The 22,283-nt window shown below is 34.0% G+C and overlaps 1 protein-coding gene and 1 long non-coding RNA gene across 2 annotated transcripts; one reads left to right on the plus strand and one right to left on the minus strand.

The window, feature by feature from the left end:
- Positions 1-1,691: 1,691 nt before the first annotated feature.
- On the minus strand, positions 1,692-8,359 carry LOC134274687 (uncharacterized; the record flags this gene model as incomplete). The annotated part of the gene is made up of 6 exons (XM_062756944.1): positions 8,174-8,359; positions 7,950-8,063; positions 3,000-3,122; positions 2,666-2,740; positions 1,840-1,897; positions 1,692-1,747 (listed from the first exon to the last, which is right to left on the minus strand). Coding segments are annotated over exons 1-6 (523 nt in total), but the record flags the coding sequence as incomplete, so codon positions are not given.
- A 6,070-nt stretch (positions 8,360-14,429) lies between these two features.
- On the plus strand, positions 14,430-16,164 carry LOC134274688 (uncharacterized). The gene is made up of 4 exons (XR_009993676.1): positions 14,430-14,841; positions 15,387-15,446; positions 15,754-15,821; positions 15,997-16,164. It is a non-coding gene; the product is annotated as an uncharacterized LOC134274688 (long non-coding RNA).
- Positions 16,165-22,283: the final 6,119 nt, after the last annotated feature.

A 22,283-nucleotide genomic window follows, 5' to 3' on the forward strand; every position in this document is an offset into this window, starting at 1 on the left:
TGCATACTAGATCTTCCAAACCACTGAAATTGTGAGGAAAAGGGGGGAGGGCTTTGACATTTCTTTTAAAATCCCAAATGTGTTCAATGGGATTCAGATCCGGGAATTTGACAGTGTATCGTCACACAAGTACCTTTTGGTCAATATCCTTGGGTGTTTAGCATGTAAGTGCGCCACTTTAAGGATAATGCAGACTGCTTGAGCTGATATAAGACTGCCACGAGCACAGATTTCTTATCATTTTCGTACGATTTAAATGGTTTGTTTCCATGTTCCTAAGATTTTTTCAGGACACTTGAACACTCTCTTTACCTGGTATAACGCGAAATTTTCTCCCAAGATGAATATTAAGGTCACTTACGGTGTGTTTTATTTTGTCAAAAACTTTCAAATTGTGATAAATTGGTGATGAAAAAATGAGCACAGCCTATACAAAAATGTGTTTAAATGGGTTTTTGATATTGTTTGATAATTTTTAAAAGTAATATCAAGTACAATTAAGCACTAAAATAAAAATGAGTTAAACGTGGTGCGAAGATGGTCCAGATATCAATATTCCAACGGCTCTCCCCTCTACATCAATGGTTATTTTGCCAAAGTTTTGTGTTTTTTAGTGAAACCAGTTTTTAAAATTTGATAATGATCACAAAAGGATGCTTATTACACAAAACACGTGCTGCAAAGTACAGATTTATTGTTTTTAAGCTTCGTCACGGAACATTGGTTTTCATCGGTGATATTGAATTTTCTTTCTACAATTGCTGAGAAGACTTATTTATTGTAATTGTGTGAAAATATTATACCATTCAATAAAGTAGTTTTTAAATAAATGCATTTATTAAAGTGAACACTTAGAAGTTTTGTTAAGTGTACATGCCCTGAATCATCGATTAAGGTGGCACAAAAAATAGAACTACTTAAAAAAAAACTGAAAAGAGGTATTGTTAAAAAGATGTATTCCATTCAAGATTTGTATTTTCGGTTTCTTTTCAAATAAAAAAAGCCCCAGTTTGGACATTTGACATTTTAATCACCTTAAGTGACATAAAAAGTTGACAAAAAAACTGAGCAGTCTTCTTTACCTGCGTTATACGTCGTTGTTGGTGCTACAAAATAACATGTGATTGTTTAACTTGCATGAATGAAGAATAAAATGATTTTATTGTACCAGAAATATTACAATTATATCAAATAAACTGTATCAGTTAAATCGGACGATCTCTAGCGAAGATCAATTATAAAAGGTTATTTAAAAAATCTTACACTTGCTTCACCTGTCATTTCTTGTGTTGTGGAACTGGTCATGACTGGGACTCTGTGAGAAGTATCTAATAAATACCTCTAGATATTGTTTACTTTTAAAGTTGACGCCTATCTTTAATTTTCTGGTGATGTGGCACTGGTAGTGACTATGTACATATTTGAACAGATTTACTGTATATTTTAACACCTGTCTTAGCTAATTATGTGTAGAGAAGGATATGGAAATAACGAACAGTATTCAATCTCAACTGTGTAACTTATTGGAATATCTGATTTCTCAGGTATATTTTACAACTGCCTTCCCTGATTTTGAGGTCCTGGGATAATCAGTATAAATGTTTAAGATGACACCTGCTTTAAATATTTTTATGTTACCTGAAAGACAATGGGAGTTAAATTACCTGATTTATCTGTTAGAGTTGACTTACCTGGTGTAGTTGTGCTGGTTTTACTAGACACTGGGTACTCTGTGGTACTGATATATCTGTTAGAATTGACTTACCTGGTGTAGTTGTACTGGTGGTACTTAACACTATATAATCTGTGGTACTGATATATCTGTTAGAATTGACTTACCTGGTGTAGTTGTACTGGTGGTACTTAACACTATATAATCTGTGGTACTCTATATAATCTGTGGTACTGATATATCTGTTAGAATTGACTTACCTGGTGTAGTTGTACTGGTGGTACTTAACACTATATACTCTGTGATACTGATATATCTGATTTATCCATTAAAGTTGACTTACCCGGTGGAGTGGTATTGGTGGTAATAGATTGATTGATTGATTGATTGATTGTATATTGTCTAACGTCCAACTCAAGAATTTTTCACTCATATGGAGAAAACACCGTTTGCCTGTGAAGGGCTTCAAATTTAGACCTATGCTCGGCACTCAGGGCCATTGAGCAGTGAGGGTTCCTTATTGTGCCAACGCGTGTCGCTACACGGAACCTACCTTTTTAAGGTCATATCCGAAAGACCCGTGACTTTCAGTTCTAGTGACGATCGCTTGGCGAAGGTTTGACGCAGCGCCGCGAACTAGAATTGAACTCGGGCCTTCCGATCACGAAGCGAACGCTCTACCACTAGGCTACCGTGTCCGGTGTGATGGTACTAGACACAAGGTACTCTGTGGTACTGATATACCTGATTTACCTATTAGAGTTGACCTACCTGTTGTAGTGGTACTAGTGGTACTAGACACTAGGTACTCTGTAGTACTGATATAGCTTATTTACCTGTTAGAGTTGACATACCTGTTGTAGTGGTACTGGTGGTACTAGAGACTAGGTACTCTGTGGTACTGATATATCTGATTTACCTGTTAGAGTTGACTTACCTGGTGTAGTGGTACTGGTGGTACTAGAGACTACGTACTCTGTGGTACTGATATACCTGATTTACTTATTAGAGTTGACCTACCTGGTGTAGTGGTACTGGTGGTACTAGACACTAGGTACTCTGTTGGAGCTAAAACAGAAATCATCAATAAAACTACACGTAACTTACAATAGAAATATGTTGAACCAGAAATTGCTTATTCAACAATCCAAAAGTAAATCTACAAGAGCAGATATTAACTTATGTTTTCTAGCAATATGACAAGCAAAGTACAAATCTGAATGCAAGATCATTTCTTATGTTTTAACCAATTATTCTTTTCATACAATATGATAAATTAAATAAAAGATTCTGTATAATTTTGATACTTTTCTGGCATTAAAGATACCTCTACAGAAGTTGCAGGTCTTTCTGCAGTTCTCCCTCAGGTATTGTCCATAGAACTCCTTTTGACACACATCTGTCCCAAATTGACTGCAGTAGTTTATGATGTCTACACAGGGTAGTTTCTCTGTAAAACACACACCATAATAAAAACAATATGTGTTTGTGAAAGACTATGCCTCCTGCGGCATAAAGTTCGAAAAAAGCTATTTTTAGCATAAAGGTCAATGCCGATGTCACAAGGTCATTGACTTTGGTATTATCTGAAAAAACTTGATTGGTGGAGTATGCATACCAAATATGTAGTCCCTATCTCTCTTGGCTCAAAAGTTATTGTTAAGGTTCAAAAAGTTAGTTTTAGCATATAGGTCACAAACAAGGTCATTGACCTTGGTTTCATTTTTAAGATCATAATGTGTGAAGTATGCAAACCAAATTTGAAGCCTTTATATTTCAAGGTTCAAAAGTTATGGCGAAGGTTAAAGAAAAAAAGCTATCTAATTTTAACATACATGTATAGATCACAGTCAAATTCACAAGGTATTTGACATTGGTGTCATATGAAAGACCTTACTAAGTGGTGTATGGATAATAAATATCAGGTCTCTATCTTTAATCGTTCAAAAGTTACGGCGAAGGTTAAAGTTTGCAGAAAAAAAACTATTTTAGCATATAGGTTACAGTCAAGGTCAGAAGGTCATTGACCTTGGTGTCATTTAAAAGAACTTCATTAGTTGAGTAAATATGAAGTCTCAATCTTTCATGGTTCCAAAGTTATGGAATGGTTAAAGTTTGCACATAAACAGACAAAGAGACAGACAGATAGAAAGACAGACAGACAGCTAGGCAGACAGACAGACAGGACTATAACGATATACGCCCCGTATCTTTCGAAATCCGGGCGCATAAAAATGGAGCAGTAGTTAATCGTATCCACTTAGTCTCTCTTCTCTATGAAACACACCAAATACATTGACTGTAGATTCCTTATTTTTCGCGAGTACTTATTATCGCGAGACGGCTCTCTAACGTTAAATCGCGAGAATAATAATTCGCGAATGGAAGCTTGATCAATAGAATTTACATGGATTTCAGCAACATAAAAATAAAAGCGAGTAATTTTATTTCGCGAGTGTTGCTTCTCGCGAAATTACGCGATAATTAATTTCTCGTGTATAATTAGGAATCTACAGTATGTTGACAATAGCTTAACAGATTTAGGTAGGGTACATTTTAAAATTAGCAGATCACAGTATCTTGGAGACAGTGTGTTTCCTTCGTGATCAAGAGGCATGGGTTCTATTCCTGTTCGCAGGGTCACTTCAAACCTTAGAAGTCAACAAATATACATGTAGTCACTGGTCAGCAAGCACCCGGAATAAGAATTGATTCAGGGATTTTTTTTTGGGGGGGGGGGGGTGATAACATAAATGCCGTGGACCCGAATCACTATTTTCGACGGCATGAAACATATGCATGGCTATAACGAACGGTATACACAATCCAAAGTCCATTAAACAGCACAAAATTGGAGCGGAGCAAACACGTATGGAATGCCAACGGGTTCAAAATTCCGACTCTGTAATTCTTAAGATGTACACATGTAAACCTGAATTTGTAAATTGTAAATCTTAATTTCATTATTTGTCAATTGTTTTTTCACAATTTGTTAGTTGTAACTATCCATGCGTAATTTGACAAGTGTAAAATGTAAATGTAAGTTTTGCCGATGCTCTCGTGTAATTCGTAGACTTACGATTTGTCAACTTGTGAAATGTAAATTGTACTTGCGTAATTTGTAATTTTTGCAAGGTTGCATTATGCTATGACCTATTAAGACAATAGGGGGCGCTATAACGGTGGCAGTTTAATTCGTTGCTTAACAATGTAATAATTTCCCCAATGCGTCCAGCAATTAATGCACCAGACCTGATGATCATTGACGCGACTGGCCCAGTATAGACAAGAGTGGAGGAAATTTGTTGCTGCAATACACACCGCAGGGTGGAAAGGTGGACGATGATGATGAAATACGTCCTACCACACAAACATATAAAGAAAGGCTGATGAATAAATTAATTTCATGTCTGTTTGTAATGACTGTAGATCAAGACTGTTTGTAAATAATAATGTATTAACAGGGGTATACTCTAGTAAAATCCTTAATAATTTTCTAATTTTTTTTTTAAAAAGCCTTTTCTGTAGTGTTACTGGCAGATTCGGCAGGAGGGGGGTTGGGGGCTATATAGAGGCCAGGATCGACCCCCTGGGATTTTCATTAATGAATTTTATACAGTAAAACAATTAGGAAATAACCTTGGACCCCCCTTTCAGATGTTTTGAACCTCTCTGTAAATACGTAGAAGAGTCATATAAATATTTGAAACAGCTTATCAACAAGACTTGTCCCCCCCCCCCGACTACACACACACACATTTTTTTGCGTTTGGATGTATTTTTTTGAGTGGACATGAAGCTCCACCCTCATTTAGTAAAAAATAATCTTGGAATTTGAAAATATACATGTATTGACAGACCAATTTTTGTTTTTGTAAAGTACACAGGAGTTTTTTAAAAAAAATATTTGAAGTGATCATATATTATTATATATAATCAGGTGATTTTATACAGCCGAACACATCCAAGAAGGTATGGAGAATCTCAGTTTTGTTGGGTTACATTTAGTTTATTCCATGCATCCTCATGAAAAAAAATAAACTTCAGAATAAAGGCTTCCGTGCCTTGGGTCCAACGCTCACACAAAAACAGAACACGTGAAAAATCTAGTCCTCATGGGTAGGTGTTGGAACTTTTCTTCCAAATATATACTTAGTATAATTGAACATTTCTGGTTTAGCCCCCACCCCCACTTTCCACAGACACGTCGCAGTATAGGTTAAAAATGTGGAAAGTGGTGGTGTTTGGAAAGAAAAAAAATTGATACTGAATTTAGCCCCCCCCCTTCTCCCACGAAATAGGATGTTTGGAAAATGGACATTCCCCCCTTTTTATTATGGCTCGTCAGGTTTTTTTTTTTTTGAAGGTATAATTTTTTTTTATACTTGCCCCCCCCCCCCTCCTTTCAATTTGCTTCCGACGCCAATGTCATGCACGAAGCAACGTTTCTGAAATGGGCACCCAGAAAAATAATTGACACTGGGGGAGGCTGTGGTATGGTTCTTACTTTTTTGCAATACAATTCGATCTATAGTTATGATGGGTTTTGATACTAAATTACAGTAAAACATGTTCGAGAAAAAGCGGGAAGGGGGCGCCGCCCTCCGATACTGTGTGCCCAGTCTTTACGTTTCTTTATAAAACTGAAAAAAAAACTTTCGGGTTCTATTCCCTCGGCACCTCTCCGTGCGTGGACTTAACAGGGGATTTTGGAAACCGGACCCCCTCCCCCAAAATGTACAGAGTTATCAAATGTATATACTGATGTATGCACATTTGCCCCCCTCCCCTCCCTCACAAACCACAACCACTAAAAGTTGTGTTATTCTTTTTTTTTTTTTTTTTTTTTTTTTGCTTATCGAATTATTTTTTTAGGTATAGAATATTTTGACTGGGGTGCACCTCGCCCCCCCCCCCCCCTTTGGAAAAAAAAAATAACGAGATCCGCGCCTGTCCTCTGTGTACGAGCGATGCTTTGACTGTTTAGATCCCCGATCTTCTCTGCATTAAACTCAAATCTCATTTGTAAACAGTTTAAGAGACCGTCTGAAGGCATGATATGCATGCACATCACAAAACTCAATTGGTTATTAAGGATCTTTTTTACCTTTGGGGCGAAATGACTTTCCACTCTAATAGCGCCCTCTTTCGTCTTAATGTGCAACCTTGCATAATTTACAAATCACGCAAGTACATTTCATAAGTTGACAAATCGCAAGTCTACGAATTACACGTGATCATTGACATAACTTGCATTTACATTTTTACACTTTTCAATTTATGTTGGATAATTTACAATTAACAAATTGTGAAAGATCATTTGACAAATTATGAAATTAAGATTTACAATTTACAAATTCAGGTTTACATGTGTACATTTTAAGAATTACAGAGTTGGAATTTTGAACCCGTTGGCTTTCCATAAACACGAACCTCTACATCATTAAAAGTGAATATGATAAATTGTATCTACTGACAAGGTTGGCAGATGGTAAAGGTATATTGTTCCATAAGTATCGGGTTAGGGAAGTTGGGGGTAAAAATGTTAAAGATATCATGATTATCAAATAGTCGGTTTAGTTGTTACATGTAAATATATCATTAACGTCTTTTTCAAATACAAAATCCTAATATGAAACATATGTGTCAGACTTATTGTTGTTTTTTTTTAAGCTAACCGGAATATATCCGATGAACAAAAAAAGGAACTAACCATTGTAATTGACAATACATCGTCGATAATGAAACCAAATCTACCTAGATATTGTGCATTAAAAACTCAAGCATCGTTTAAATATTAACCTTTACTAGAATAGAATATTAACTAGAAAATAAAACTAAAGCTCGGCGGACTATGATTTTTTTTTGTTTGGGGGGGAAGGGGTGCAAAGGTCTCAACAGCCTCGTGGAAATACCAATTTCCAAAAGTCTACTATAATGGATACAATGACTTTACTAAGAAATATGTCAATACAAGAAGTGCTTAATCCTAGAAGGCAATGGATTCTACTTTTGCTATTTTAGAGGTCATTGTTTGTCCCAATCAGGTTGTTTTGAACTTTTATGCACAATAACGTGTTTTACTGTATCGTCGGATTTCACCTTACATGTTTACTTAAAGTTTCCAGAATTTTAGATATGACATCAGCTCCTTAAACTTGAAAAAAAAATAGCTACATTAACTTGCAATGGAGCCAACGTCTTATTAACCCTGAGAATAAACTTATGTAAGTCCTCTTCTTCCATCAAAGACATAATGAGCGACGAATAAACATACGTGGACAGTATCCACATCGCAGACTGTAGTTGGCCCTGGCCCAAGTCTCGTACACACCAACGCAGTCTTCATCCCTATACCGGAAACACTCCCGACCAAGTGCATCTGTGCATTCTGTAATTCAAAAAAGAAAAATAAATATTGATCTATTCATCTTATTCCTTGGCTAGCAATTGATCCAAAATTATTCTGAGAAAGAAGTATATTCACAGGATATGTTTTACCTTCATTTGTTGATGACACTTTCCCAAAACCAGAAACTACTAACAAAAGCAAGAAAGGAAAGCTGAAGAGAGGATTTATTCCGCTCGTTTGTCTCATTGTACTTTGTAGAGCTCGAGGAAACAAACGACTTGGATAAGAAAGTCCTCAACAAACGCGTCCCTTATTAATATGACAATGTTGCTATATATAGGTATCACTGAGCAAAGACATTTTACATGCATTTTAGATAAACGTAGGACCTATACGCATTTGTAAATATGCATCATAACAACGCAAACCGGTCTGAGTTTTTTTTTCTGTTTTAGGTTTGAAGTGACATAATTCTTATCGCTTCTGTCAACTTATGCTATCTTTTGCTATGAGCTAAAGATCACCAATATATTATTTTATAAACGATGTCTTCTGCCGTGCACTTAGAATTCTTAAAAAAAAGAGTGACATCACGTTAACGTTTGATAAAACCTATTAGTCAAAATCAAATTAGCACGCCCTGCTTATTAATTTACAGTTCCCGTGCATAAATACTTTTTCTATCTTGTACAAAATTGTCAAATTGATTTTGTAATTCTGTTAGGGGAATCCTGCAAATCATCAACTTCCTGTACTTATGCAACAATTCATCTTTATCACCTAAATGCGTGCTTTTAGATCTTGATTTTATGCGTAAAAGCATGGTCTACATATGAACTATTTTAAAATCTAAATTACCTATTGTAATAGAACAAAACAGTTTTGTTTAAAATAGGGGTGACAAAATGCAAAAGTATGTATTTTCTTTAGTCGATTATTTGATTACTTTGTTCGAAAGATAAATAAGTCAAATATTCGGGACAATTGAACAATTTCACTTATTTCTGACATATCAATAACTCAGGAACCCTTTCAATTAAATCGTTTTTTTTTCAAATGAAATTCGTGCATTTAGATAAGAAAAAGTTTGCAAGCTCAAAAGTCCATTAAACTATACATATTTTTGATCAGTCGAAACACTGACCTCTAAAACGTCAGAGATGGAACCAGGTACATGTACAATGAAGGAGTTGGCATCTCCAGCTGGTCGGTCTTGTGATTTTGGAATTACGAAAAAATTCGTCGACAATTCAGTTTGTAAATAATGAACTAACAATTAATATATTCGTGTGTATATATTTAGTCAGCATTTGACTTCATGATAGAGTGCATTTGCTGGCAAATTCAATGTGTCGACCATAGAGCTTACGAAATGATGACTTTTACCGAGAATACTGCTTCATCACCTTCTTGTCACTAACCTACCTCGCTCTAACTGTTCATTTGCAATGCATCCATTTGCTTATTGAATGAACCAAGAAATGTTCACCGTAGCACCGTATGCAGGTGATGAGGATATATTGCTGTATAAATAACTGAAGTTGACTATTGAAATGCGAAAGTCATCACCTTTATGATACAACTTGTTTGATAGATTATGATTAACGTCTTTTACAAATAAAAACGAATGTATCAGACTCTGTGGTATCTTTCATTTCAAGCTCACTGGGATATATCGACATAAGGAAGGGAAGAAAAAAAAACTGTTGTTGAAAAAATGTCGTCGATAAGCTCGCATGTCGGGTTGAGATCTACAGCTTGTGAAAGTTGCTCTCTACGTTTAAGATTTTAAACATATTCTACTTCATACATGTGTGAATGCAAAATAGTTCTGCGAATAACGAGGTGCAATATGGTACTCATGGAAATTTCAATAGGTTTTTGGACCTGGTCTTGCCAAAACCAAATAGATATTGACAATCTGAAACTCAAGTATCTCTTTAATAGAATCTTCTGAGTACTTGTATGTACGAGGGGTGATCCAAAAGTCTCTTGGAATTTCTCTCTTAAATTTTATCGTGATTTGATGAAAGCAAACAACAGGCATATTTATTATATACAGTCATAATGCAACAATATTGGAAAATTTCACCACCTTCCAATTACTAATAAGTTCACACGAGCTTTCTTAAAATAGATTGTTTGGAAACCTGGGGGAGACTTCGAGGTTACGTCAAGTTTAATATGTCACATCACGTTATAGAATCATCTCACCCTAATGTCCAATTCGAATACGTAATTCTAACAAATGTTGCAATTTCCTCCCATTTTTTTTTCTCAAAAGAAAAGCCTGGGTATCGTCTTGCACCAACATATCTTCATTTTTTACGTATATTCTAAAATACTCCCAATCTTTCCTTATGATGTTCTAATTTCAGTAGCAGTGTCAAGAACAGTACGTCAGTTGACAATCTCCAATAGCGCTTTTAATTTATCTAGGGGAATAAACACTTTAAACAGATCCTCTAAAAATCGCTCACTCCTTTAATCAACATCCATGGATTGATTGATTGATTGTATGTTGATTAACGTCCTTCTCGAGAATTTTTCACTCATATGGAGACGTCACTGTGTGCCGGTGAAGGGCTTTAAATTTTGACCTTTACTCGGCACTCACGGCCATTGAGCAGTGAGGGATCTTTATCGTGCCAACACCTGCTGCTGACACGGGGCCTCGGTTTTTAAGGTCTCATCCGAAGGACCCGCAATTTCACTTCAACGTGCCGAGTGCATGGCTAAGGAACAGTTGCTACCCATTTTTTATCGACTTAGGTCAGTCCGGAGTCCGAGATTCGAACTCACGACCTCCCGTTCACGAAGCGAGCGCTCTACCGACTGAGCTACCGTGAACGGTCAACGTCCATGGAAGTTCTATATTTCTTAAATTTCTTATGCCATTGTAAAACCAGTAACTTAATGCATTTTCCCCAGCCTTTGTCAATAATATGCATGTTTAAGATAGAGTGATCCCGGGATTTTCACAAAAATTATGACTTGATCGAAATTTAACGTTGAAGAACAATTTAAAGATGAACAGTAACTCACCAAATAATAAACTTAATATCCAGTAAAATCTGTAACTCTCACACAAAGGTTTATAAAAGGTCATGCAATCGTAGTAATAACATAATTTTCGTTTTATAAACATTATAGGTCGGTTATTCTTACTTCACGTATTAAGAATTAAATGATAATAAAAGAGTTTATATCTTCCCTGCATTTCCATAGAACCGATTCTATGGCAAGTGCCATAGAGTTATTATCATTATATATTTAAAATGTTTATTTAAAATATTCAAAAAGTTTCTAAATTCTCATTTGTAATTTCAACCTATTTCACTTAAAAATGAAGAAAATATGAAGAAATTCCACGAACTTTTGGATCAACACTCGTACAATCAGAATATATTTTTAACAAAAGAATTTGCAAATGCCTAATAACCATGTCAATAAATCCAATTTATAGTTGTCAAATATTCATAGACTTTTTTCATACTAGTTTCTAGATCATTATTTTATACATTAAATTGTCAAAGATTTTCTCCGTTCTTTGCAATTCATGACAAGGGGCACAAGGTGGGTGTGACCAGTTGGCAGGGAATGCTCACTCCTCTATGGCACATGATCCTACGTTTTGTGTTTTAGAGATCCGTGTTTGTTCTGCTTCAAAATTTTTATAGTTTGAATGATCTATTCGTTTTCAATATTTATATATTTTATTGAAATTAAGTACCAATGAAGTATACTTAATATATTCAATTCATTTCCATTTTTCTTTACATGAAGTATAGCTATTTTTCATTCTTAATTAGCTGCAATAATGTAGCCCTCTCCGACTTTTTTTTATCTGATGTTTTCTAGAGAGGGCTACAATTCCATCGCATCTCCGTAATGGTGCAAATATTTTTCTTTTAATATGAGCGACTGCAGGCAAAATAAATTATTTTTACATTCAACTTACTTCTAATAAGACGAAATTTTTATTCACTGTCAACAACATATCCCGTTAAATGCGAAAAACTTGTAAAATAACTCTGCAAGTTTCCTGGTAGTTTACTTCAGCAGCCATGACAGTTTACGCGTGACGTAATGAGACTTTCGCTTGAAATTTAGAACAACTGAATAAAGCAATTATCGGTGTTTATAAATGATTGTGCTGAATTTCATCACAAAAACATAGGTATATAAAACCATTTTAAGTGTTATTTTTATGCAAGCAGCGATATTTATGCTTAAAATAAGGGAATTCCCATAAGATCCGCTCCTAAATTCTCATTGGCTGTCCCAAAATACAATCTATCAAGGTCAGTAAACATGGCGGATAAATTCGAGTTGTGATGTTGACATACACGAAAAATAAGCGATATAAGGATCGTTCTGTATATTTTTGCATTGATTTACGTCTTGGATGACTACTTATTTGGAGTCAAGGTAAGAAATGTTAATTAAATAGCCATTTACTGATAATTTGAGCCGAAATCCGTGCGGGAGCGAATCACACCCGCGGCTGCACCATTAGGAAGATCCTAAGGAGTTGTAGCCCTCTCCCCAAAAAAAAAAAAAAAAAAAAAAAAAAAAAAAAAAGGGAGAGGGCTACATTATTGCAGCTAATTCTTAATGTGTGTCTACATCATTTAGAAATATTTAACTATTATTGAATGGTTGATGTTTTTTTACGTCCCCAAGAAAAGTTTCAATCACATGGATACCCCTATACTGTCATTAGATTAAACCTATTTCACTGTATTTTGAGATAGATTAAATAGCTTGATAAGGCCATTATTTACACATTGCGTTTTATATGGTTTTTCCCGTTATTCGCCGATCATGACAATTAACACACGGTGGTTGTGACCGATCGGCAGGAAATGGTCACTCTTCCATGGCACCTGATTCAACCTCTGATATTTTGGGGTAATTGTTTGCTCCGTTCCTAATATGATATGTTTAATGAATACTGCTACATGAAGTTATCTCTAGTTATCTCCACATACTAGTATTTCATTGAAGATATGTGTAGGTATGAAAATTAAGAGTAGTTACTCATTTTTGTAATTATCTGTTAATCTGACGTTCCTGATATTTAAGCTTCTAAGTTTATAATATTTTAAAGCTCTTATAACAAAAATTAATAACATTATTATGCGAAATATATATAAAATATTTTATTTTGCCGAATATTAATTAATTTCCTTCTCGATAGAATTGTATCCTTGATATAGCACAGTGACATTCCTTTAAAATGAAAATTTACTTGCATTTAATATTACATGTTATTAAGTGGAGCACTTACTAAAACAGTAACAGTAACGTACCTTACATATTAAATAAATTATATGAGCAGTGATCCAGCTAGCGCTTGGAATTAAAAATGAAGGGGTGCATGAGATAGAGGGGCAATTTTTGCGATTTGTCGTTTCGCTGTAATTATTTTATTCTTTACATATTGTATGCTATACATATATATTAACGTTATTTTCTTTATAATAATAATGAACACCTTTAAAGTTTATTATTATTCATTTATTTAATGAATTTTAAGATGTAAACAAGCACTGTCCAGTACACAGCACTATGTCTATAGTCTACTATTTAAACATTCAATCATACACTAAGTACATTTTGCACATATAAAAATACATTTAAAAGCATGTTTCATGAGCACTAGAAGTTCATTTCAGCACAATCTTCAACAAATGATTCAGTGTTATTTGTTTTCCACTTCAAGTGGTAAGTTACTCTTCACAAACCCTTTTCTCTCTTTCCTCTTGAAAAATGTTGATACACTCTAGATCTCATCACGCATGAAGTTGAGCAGCTCTTTCTTGCAGTTGGGGAAATTACGGTTTTCTTAAGTTTTTACATTAATGACTGATAATAATTAATTATTTAGCACTTGGTATAGTCCGTATTTTGTAAGCAACTGCTTAAAAACTTCAAACAGAACAATTTTGTTTTGTCCCCTTTATCTTTCAGAGAAAACAAACAGATTTTCACTTATCATAGATTGTACTTAATGACTGGATATATCGGAATCTTCAGAAGGATGGTAAATGACCCCATTCCAAAACATTCAAAACAATTTCCTTATTCTAAACAAGCAAAAGAATGGTATTGTTGATAAACATGAAAGGATCCCACGGGGGAAAACAGTTTAAAACAATGCCCTCATTACTAAGCTTAAAGAAGGGTCATTTAGTAAAAGTGTTGTTGAAAAACATTGAAAGATCTCTCTAGTGCAAGTCATTTCAAAAGAATTGACTAGAATGTCCCTACTGACGAGCATTTCGTTCGGAAAGACGCAGTACAGTTAAGGCAACATATGAAAAAAATATGGTAATGAAGTCATAATGAGGTCTGACGTCATGACAGTTGCTCCGCCCTGATTAATCCATATAAGGAAATGGTGCTCAAAATAACAATTTACCGATATTTGCAAGAATTTGTAATAACCAGCAATATCTTCATGTTGAAATAGAAAATACTTAATGATTTTCTCGTATATATAATAGCATGTCTTTAAAATAATTCTCTTTTTAATGTGTCGTTTGTCTGCATTCGGCTTCAGCCAAGCGCTTGCACTCGGTGACACGGAATTTTGTTTATATCTAAAAACGTGGCGACATCAGCTGAGATTTGCAGTGGATTTAAATGCAATAGCCACACAATCTTTAAAGAAAATAGAGATAAAATAAGAGACACGGCATTGTTCTTCCTTTTACGAGAATATGAGGACATTATTTCGGCAAATAGCAGAAAACTGAGACGATATGCACAAGCTCCGTAGATCCATCACTGCACTGAAATTCCAGGCCAGGTATGTATACGCATATGTAGGTACATGTGTAGATCTACAATATGTAGACATGCTTTTGTTAACATAAAAAACCCGAGTGTGCTCATGTTCATTTCACATCATATCACAGTCAGTGAAAAACTGTAATGCAGCGGCTTAAGTGTACCCCCCCCCCCCATACTAAGTTGCACACTTTTTTAGAATTATTAAAAATTAATTGCACTAAATATGTACTGAGTTCCTGTTAATTAGCTCATTTTCTTTGAGACAATATGTGTAATAAGTCATCAGTAACAAAAATTTAAACTTAATTAAATGAGATGTTTTCATTGTTTCAGTCAATGATTCACTAGTGAATAGGCCTATACAAGCTGTGATGTCTTTTGACATACAAATATATACAATTAAAAATATATATATATATCAGTATCACTGTTTTGAAAACATAGAAGCCCCACTTCAGATCTATGGTTGTAATTTTCTAGAATTTCTAAAGAAATGAAAAAAAATATTCATTTTTGTTACATGTACATTAAAATATTTATATAATATTTTTATCATTGTAGCTGTCAAGAGTATCAGGCTTAAAGAATGAATAAATAAAAAATGCATCATTTCTCCACAGGGTATGTATACTTCTAAAGCATTTCACATTTTTAAAGTTTACATGTACTTTACATTTTTTTTCACTTTGGTAAAGGAGATACTCAGAATTTTTTCTTTTTTTTTTAGAAAATATTCTATCAATAACTATTGTAAATGGCAGAAGTTTCACTTTCCCAGAGAAGTTTTGTGACATTTTTTTTTCATTTATATAAATTCACTACAGTATACAATGTAGCATATTTTTTTGTAAAATGTAATGCCATTTTATTCTACAATGTATATTTAGAAATTTCATAGCATATAACTGAATATTATATTGTGTTGTAGGCATAGCTATTCCCTAGGACTAATGGATTCATTCAGGCAGGAAGTTAATCTATCATTTAAGAAAAATGGTATGCTCAGTATTAGCTATAAACCATACAAAGTTTTGATAATAAAACTAACAGAAGAATTGAAAACATGTATATGCATTCTATGTTAAATGCTTCAATGCATTTTTTAATTTAATTTTTTAAAACACAAAATTACTTTCAATAATGGTATTTCCTGATTTTTTCATATTTTCAGAATTCATTTTATCCACAAGAACATGAAGTGATGGAAATAATTTGCACCTGCCCAGCATTCCTAGGCCTACAGTCTATCATTGGATTTGAAAAGAAATGTTTATTTAATAATTTGTCTAGATAAATAAAATAATTTGACTTTTTAATTTATTTACTGTTCATGTGTTGAAAAGGCCATTAAGATTTGAAAATCTTAACTTGCATACTATTTTGTGTGAAGGGTACTAATGTCCATAAAGATCTTATTTCCAGCATGTGCACTGTGTTCATTTATTTTTTAATAATATTTAACAAAAAAAAAAACACACAGAAAACTAGCTTTCCCACTAATTTATTAAAAATAGGATAGGGGACCACCATTTGATTCTAAGGGAAGGGGGGGGGGGGGGCAGGCGAGTTTTTCCGAATCAGATTTTTTTTATTTTCATGTCAATGAAGGACAGTTTAATATTTATTTCCGATTAATAAAATAAAGGACAGATAATTTATTTATTTTCCCCTTCATTGAAAAGTCTGACATGAAAAAAAAATGTTACCAACTCGGAGATCACTGATCTGCAAGTATTTATTTCTAAAATCTGCCAACCCCTCCCCCTCAGAATAAAATGGCTGTCCCCTTAACAAATACAGGAGTATAACCCAATGCTTTCTGATTAGTTCGTAAAACTTAAAACTTAGTTTATATCCCTTTATGATAATTAATAGTAAGCGGTCTGATTGAAAGCGATCGTGGAACATGATCTCATATGCAGAAAGAAAAAAAATTATTAACACAAGTTTGTGTACGACAGGCGTCGGAAGCAAATGAAAGGGACTAATTGAAAGGGGGAGGGGGCATAACCAAAAGAAAAACTTTAAGGTAAATTCCAATGCGTACATTACGTATATAATTTGAAAAAAAGTAGAGAGGCTAATCCCCAGCCCCCCACCCCCCCTCCCACCAACCCCGGTTCCGACGCCTATGCGTACAGTAGTGTGAGAGGGGAATAGATATATAATTAATTATTAACGAAGGCTATATTTTAATTAATCATTTGTGTTCTCCATCAATATATCGGTAATATTTAGACCTGTTTGTATATACATGTATATATACATCTTTGAGGAAATGCGGGAGGTTTGAAAGACATTAAATGTATACAATATATGGAGAACGAATACAAAGAAAAGAAAGAAATGTCAACGATTTTTTTTTTACCGTTTGATTAAGTAAAAAAAAGAGTCAAGCACTGTCCACATGTATATTTATTTAAAATTAACGAGGTAAACAAACTATATCAAGTACTCAAGAGTTATCTCCCATGCTGGGTCAATGATGCGTTTGAAAACTAAAATTAGATTGACTCTTCCAAGATTTCAATTTTTAATCAAAAAGTGCAAGGGCAAGGCGACAATCTAAAAAGTAGGTTTTTATTTTAAATTATTTATTTTATTGTATAGTTTTCAGAAAGTGATGCTCATTTCTTTGTTATCCTTTAGTTAATTTATAATTCGCAATGAAATTAGGAAAATATCTTATTTTTCATACATTACTGTCTGTTTTAGCTGAATAACTTAATTATATCGGAAAACTAACTGAATGAGCATCACTTTTGAGAAAGTATAGATACATAGTGACAACATAAAACATTTTGCAGTTAATTTTTTGTTTGCCTTGCCCTTGTACTTTTTGGTTAAATTTGACATCTCATTTCTTGACCTAAAATCGGAGCCCACTTGACTTCAGGGAGTCACATGATGTAAAAAAATACCGATGTGAAAAGCGATGGACATACTCTTCAAGATAAGAAATAGCAATTTTAACTAGAGTGTCTTTCTCAAAAATAAAACTGTTAAACATTATATGTATCGGATTTCGTGAGTTTTTATGGAAAATGTTGCCTTAACTGTACTGCGGATGAAAAATGTGGATTCACTTTTCATAGTAAGAGTGCAAAAACAGATAATTTGACGAATTCCTTAGGAAAGAAGGTGAAAATTTTGTGACAGAGGACATAATGTGAGGACTTTAAAAACATCGGATGTGACTCAATGTTGCTGTTACTTGTCGTCATTTTTCATCAAGAAAAATAAAGTTATCAAAATTATTCGGATATAATGATATCTTTCACGTATTCAACAAAATATCAGATATTCAACAAAAAATTGGATATGTGCCAATTGCTGATATTTGCATTATCTGGTACCCTGTCTCTGTTATGCTTCATGTATCCCGCGAACAGATGAGCAAGGGAACCAAGCTAATATGCATAGTGAGGAAATATACCCTGGCGTATTTGCTGTGCTAGGGCTAATATCCTTGCGCGCTTTATTTACATATTGATCAAATTTATTTTTTACAGCTCTATTTTTTTCTTATTTTAATTTATATTTTTTATTTTTTCTAATTTTATTTTTGGATTATCATTAGCTTTTTAGCAATAAATTATTGCATAGATAAATTGCAGGTACATGGTTTGAGACACTGCACTCTTTTTTAGGTCTCTTTTTCTCCCCATAAAAGAGGATTTATCGATCTGCATGCCTAAACAAACATTACAAACGGCTTTGATCGAGGTGTGGTGTCAACTTAGCTCAGTCAGAACCAAATAGTAAGTACAATAATTAACAATATAATTTAAGTATATACAAAGTTATTTGGTAACTTCAACCGTGATATGTGTATATTGTAAAACATATGGCGTGATTTTGCTTTAAATTATTTCTAAGGTCCCACCTTTCACAAAAACAGAAATTACAATCTGCACATCTCATAAAAATGTTTAAGGTGGTGTTGATGATTAATGATTCAGGCGCAGATCCAGGAAATTTTCAAAGGGAGGGAGGGGGGTGAAGTATTTTTCAAAAGGGGGGGGGGGGTTGAAGGCGAAAACAATTAAAACCTACGTTGTACACATACTTATAGTCAAATAACTCAATAGAATATCGATACAGGGTGGAGTATGGTTTTTGAAAGTGGGACGTTGATCAACCTTGGAAAAAGTACTTGTATACATTATCAGAAGTTTTTGAAAAAGAAAGGAAAATAAATCTCCGAACCTGTAAATCCTAATTTGTAAAGGGATGGAGTTTTATTTTGTTTTTACAACCGAATCTCTTTATATATTACAACATTAGCCTTTCACTTTACATTTTCTATAGTAAAAACACAACAAAAAATTGAAACTTTCTTATTTCTCTTTCTTTTTTTGCAAATCCAAAGCGGAGGTTGCAACCCCCGTAACCCCCCCTCTGGATCCGCCACTGAAACATAAATAAACAAACTATGAAATTTTATATAATGTATTGTATCGCCCTACGGCGCACGGATGATGACGTCAAAGTTTCTAAAACAGCGTCATGGTCCATCATTTCTAAAAATAAAGTTGGATAAGTCCCATTAAAATTAAGGAAATTCATTGATGCACATACTTGTTTCTCTATAAAAAGTTTAGAAACCAAATTCGCAAATACATGCGATCTTCTAAAGATTAAATGGTAAATTACGGACATAAATTCTCACATTTATTCAAACTAAAAGACAATCTTATATTGAAGGGAGACAGTGTCAGTGTCTTTGCTATTACAAATAGCAGTTTGTCATATGTTTTGTACTACCCATAAACTCGATAAAAAAAACCTTGCTAAGAAAAGTCTCATTTCATTAGTATACTGAAGATCTGCATGCGTATATTTTTTTAGGAGACGAGAGAGGCGAAATTGTACCTTCCTCTTGGAATTACCCTACTTTGACTTGTTAGCTAAACTACACAAAACCCTGACAAATCAAAGTAGGCATAAGATTGTCTAGCCTTTAAATGTTTAACCAATCCTTATTCTTTTCTCCTTAGTGAAATACGCGGCATAGACTGCAGGGAAGGAAAACGTCAGTTTGTGCGACAATAAATATTTTTTATCGTACAAAAGTGACAATTTGATACATAGAGGCCTTTTCAGGGTTTGAAATCGCAAAAACACCAAACACAAAAATGATTTACGACTTTAAACAACCATACCCTGCGACAAATTTAAAGTCTAAGCTTCAAGGTATCATAAACTATTCGTTTTCAAAATAATATTGGAACTCAAAATATTTCTTATTTGTCATCCATCGGTTTCTCTTTTTTCTGTGACAATCTTGCTTTTTACACTTTATTATATCATGTACATATATCATTGTTTTTGCTTCAGATCAGTCGATCCTTCCCTGAACCTTGAATAATTACAGAATGATTCAAATTTTTATGCATTTATTTTGACAGGGAAGCTTATACACCACCAAAATAAAATGGAAGAAGTTATTCAAGAAAACCTTATTGATAAAGATTCAGGCGATGTTGATGCTCCAAACATGGAAAAGGTAGATTTTGTTGTAATTGTTAAGGCTACATTCTAATGCAATTATTTTGTAAAACATGCTTTTGATTGGCTAATGCACTGAAGTTGAAGCAGTAAAACGAGTATTAACGAGCGTGAAAGCTTTTTCATTGTGACGTCATAATAGAGCGACGCAGAAACAAAAATGCTCCGTGACCTATTCCATGTAACAAAATTCAACAAGATAAGATGTACACAACAAACAAAATGCATGGATTGCATTAGAATGGGAATAACTAATCTTCTAATTTGGTATTTGCGACCATTAATGCTGATTTAACGGTTGCAAACATCCGTATTACCGGCTCCACTTATGCATCGCATGTAAAACTCAGTTTGCGACCGTTAAATCAGCATTAATGGTCGCAAATGCCAAATTAGAAGATAGTTATTCCCTAATTTAATTGATAGGGCCTAAATTTACAGTACTTATTTCCTGTGACATCTGTTTATTTTTTGTCAACAAAACTCATTGTCATATTGAATTGGGACGGTTTGTTTTATTGCAAAGGTGTTGTCGTTTGGGGCATTTTCCTTTTAGAGCCTTTCGCAGATAACAGCTTCCGCTTAATAAATCATATGAAAATAACAAACAGTATTGAAGATTTTAAGTCTACTAATCAATAAAAATTAGAAGCAGAGCAAACACAGATCTTTAAAACGTCAGCGGTTGGATCAGGTGCTATGGAGGAGTTTGTATACTAGTACTCTGTCAAACGGTTACACACACCGTGTTCTTCTTGTTATGATCTGGAAAATTTGTCATCTATTCAGTGTAAATAATGTACGAACAGTAAGAAAAACATCAGTCAGCATAAAATTCAATGATGAATTGTATTTGGTGACAATAGACCATAGAAATTACGGAATAATAACTTTAAACAAGACTGCTGAGATTCTTGTTTCATCAACATTTTTGTAAATTCTTTCCCTCGATTTAGAAATTGTTCAAACGTAACGCATGCCTTTGCGTATCGAATGAACTGAAATATGTAAACTCCGTATGCAGGTGCTGCATAAGTAATGGCCAAAATTCAAAGTCATCCTGTTTATTTTAGAGATGAAATGTTTCATTACCATTAATGTCTTTTTCAAGTAAATATCCAAAAATAATGCAGACGCGGATTTGTTAAGGCTGCACACGGATCAGAATTAGGCGAATTAAAATTTTTTTAATGATATGTAACACTAATAAACCGGAAAATTCATGGATAAAACTTTTGCTATAATTATGTATTCTATAGACTTTAATGGGACTTATACTACAGGAAGCACAACACCACATCACCACGTCAATGCTTAAAAAAGTACGCCGTTAAAAAACGATACCCCGGTGATAATTAATTTCAATTTGTGATAATAATTAAAGTTTAAAAAAAACTCTCTGTACCATGAAAAGTGCGGCTAAAATCCTACTGTACTATCACAGAGATAGTTATTAAACACTTTCGAACGAGACCTTCCCAAAATTTATACTTTTTGTTCATGAGATCGAAAAAATGCATGAATTCCCGTTGACCACACGATTTAGCAGCACTTTAAAAAACAATGGAATTATAAGTACTATGGATAGGAACAAAAATTGTTTCCAAGTATGCGGCGTAGTGTTGCATCTTTCTTTTGTTATGAGGAAAGGCTGACCGGCAAGTCCAGACAGAGTCTGTTTATCCCACTCTGACAAAGTGTCAACGTCTTCTTTTTCATATCTGGTCCACGTCTGGTGTACTTTTCAAAAGAATTTATAATATTTATGAAATTCCGACGCTAATTGAAGGATCGGGGTTCCCTATATTTAGGACTTTTTAAAATAAGTTATCTAAGGTCCTCATTATTAACTGTATTTACGTTACCTGTAATAACGTGTCCTATAAAATGAAGACGCACTGTTATTGTATTCTATCTCCCAGAGTTTGTAAACAAGTTCGTAATTAA

This window comes from Saccostrea cucullata, unplaced genomic scaffold, assembly GCF_032062105.1.
Source record: "Saccostrea cucullata isolate Sc308-1 unplaced genomic scaffold, CSIRO_AGI_Scuc_v1 ctg7587, whole genome shotgun sequence".
In the NCBI taxonomy this organism is placed as follows: domain Eukaryota; kingdom Metazoa; phylum Mollusca; class Bivalvia; order Ostreida; family Ostreidae; genus Saccostrea; species Saccostrea cuccullata.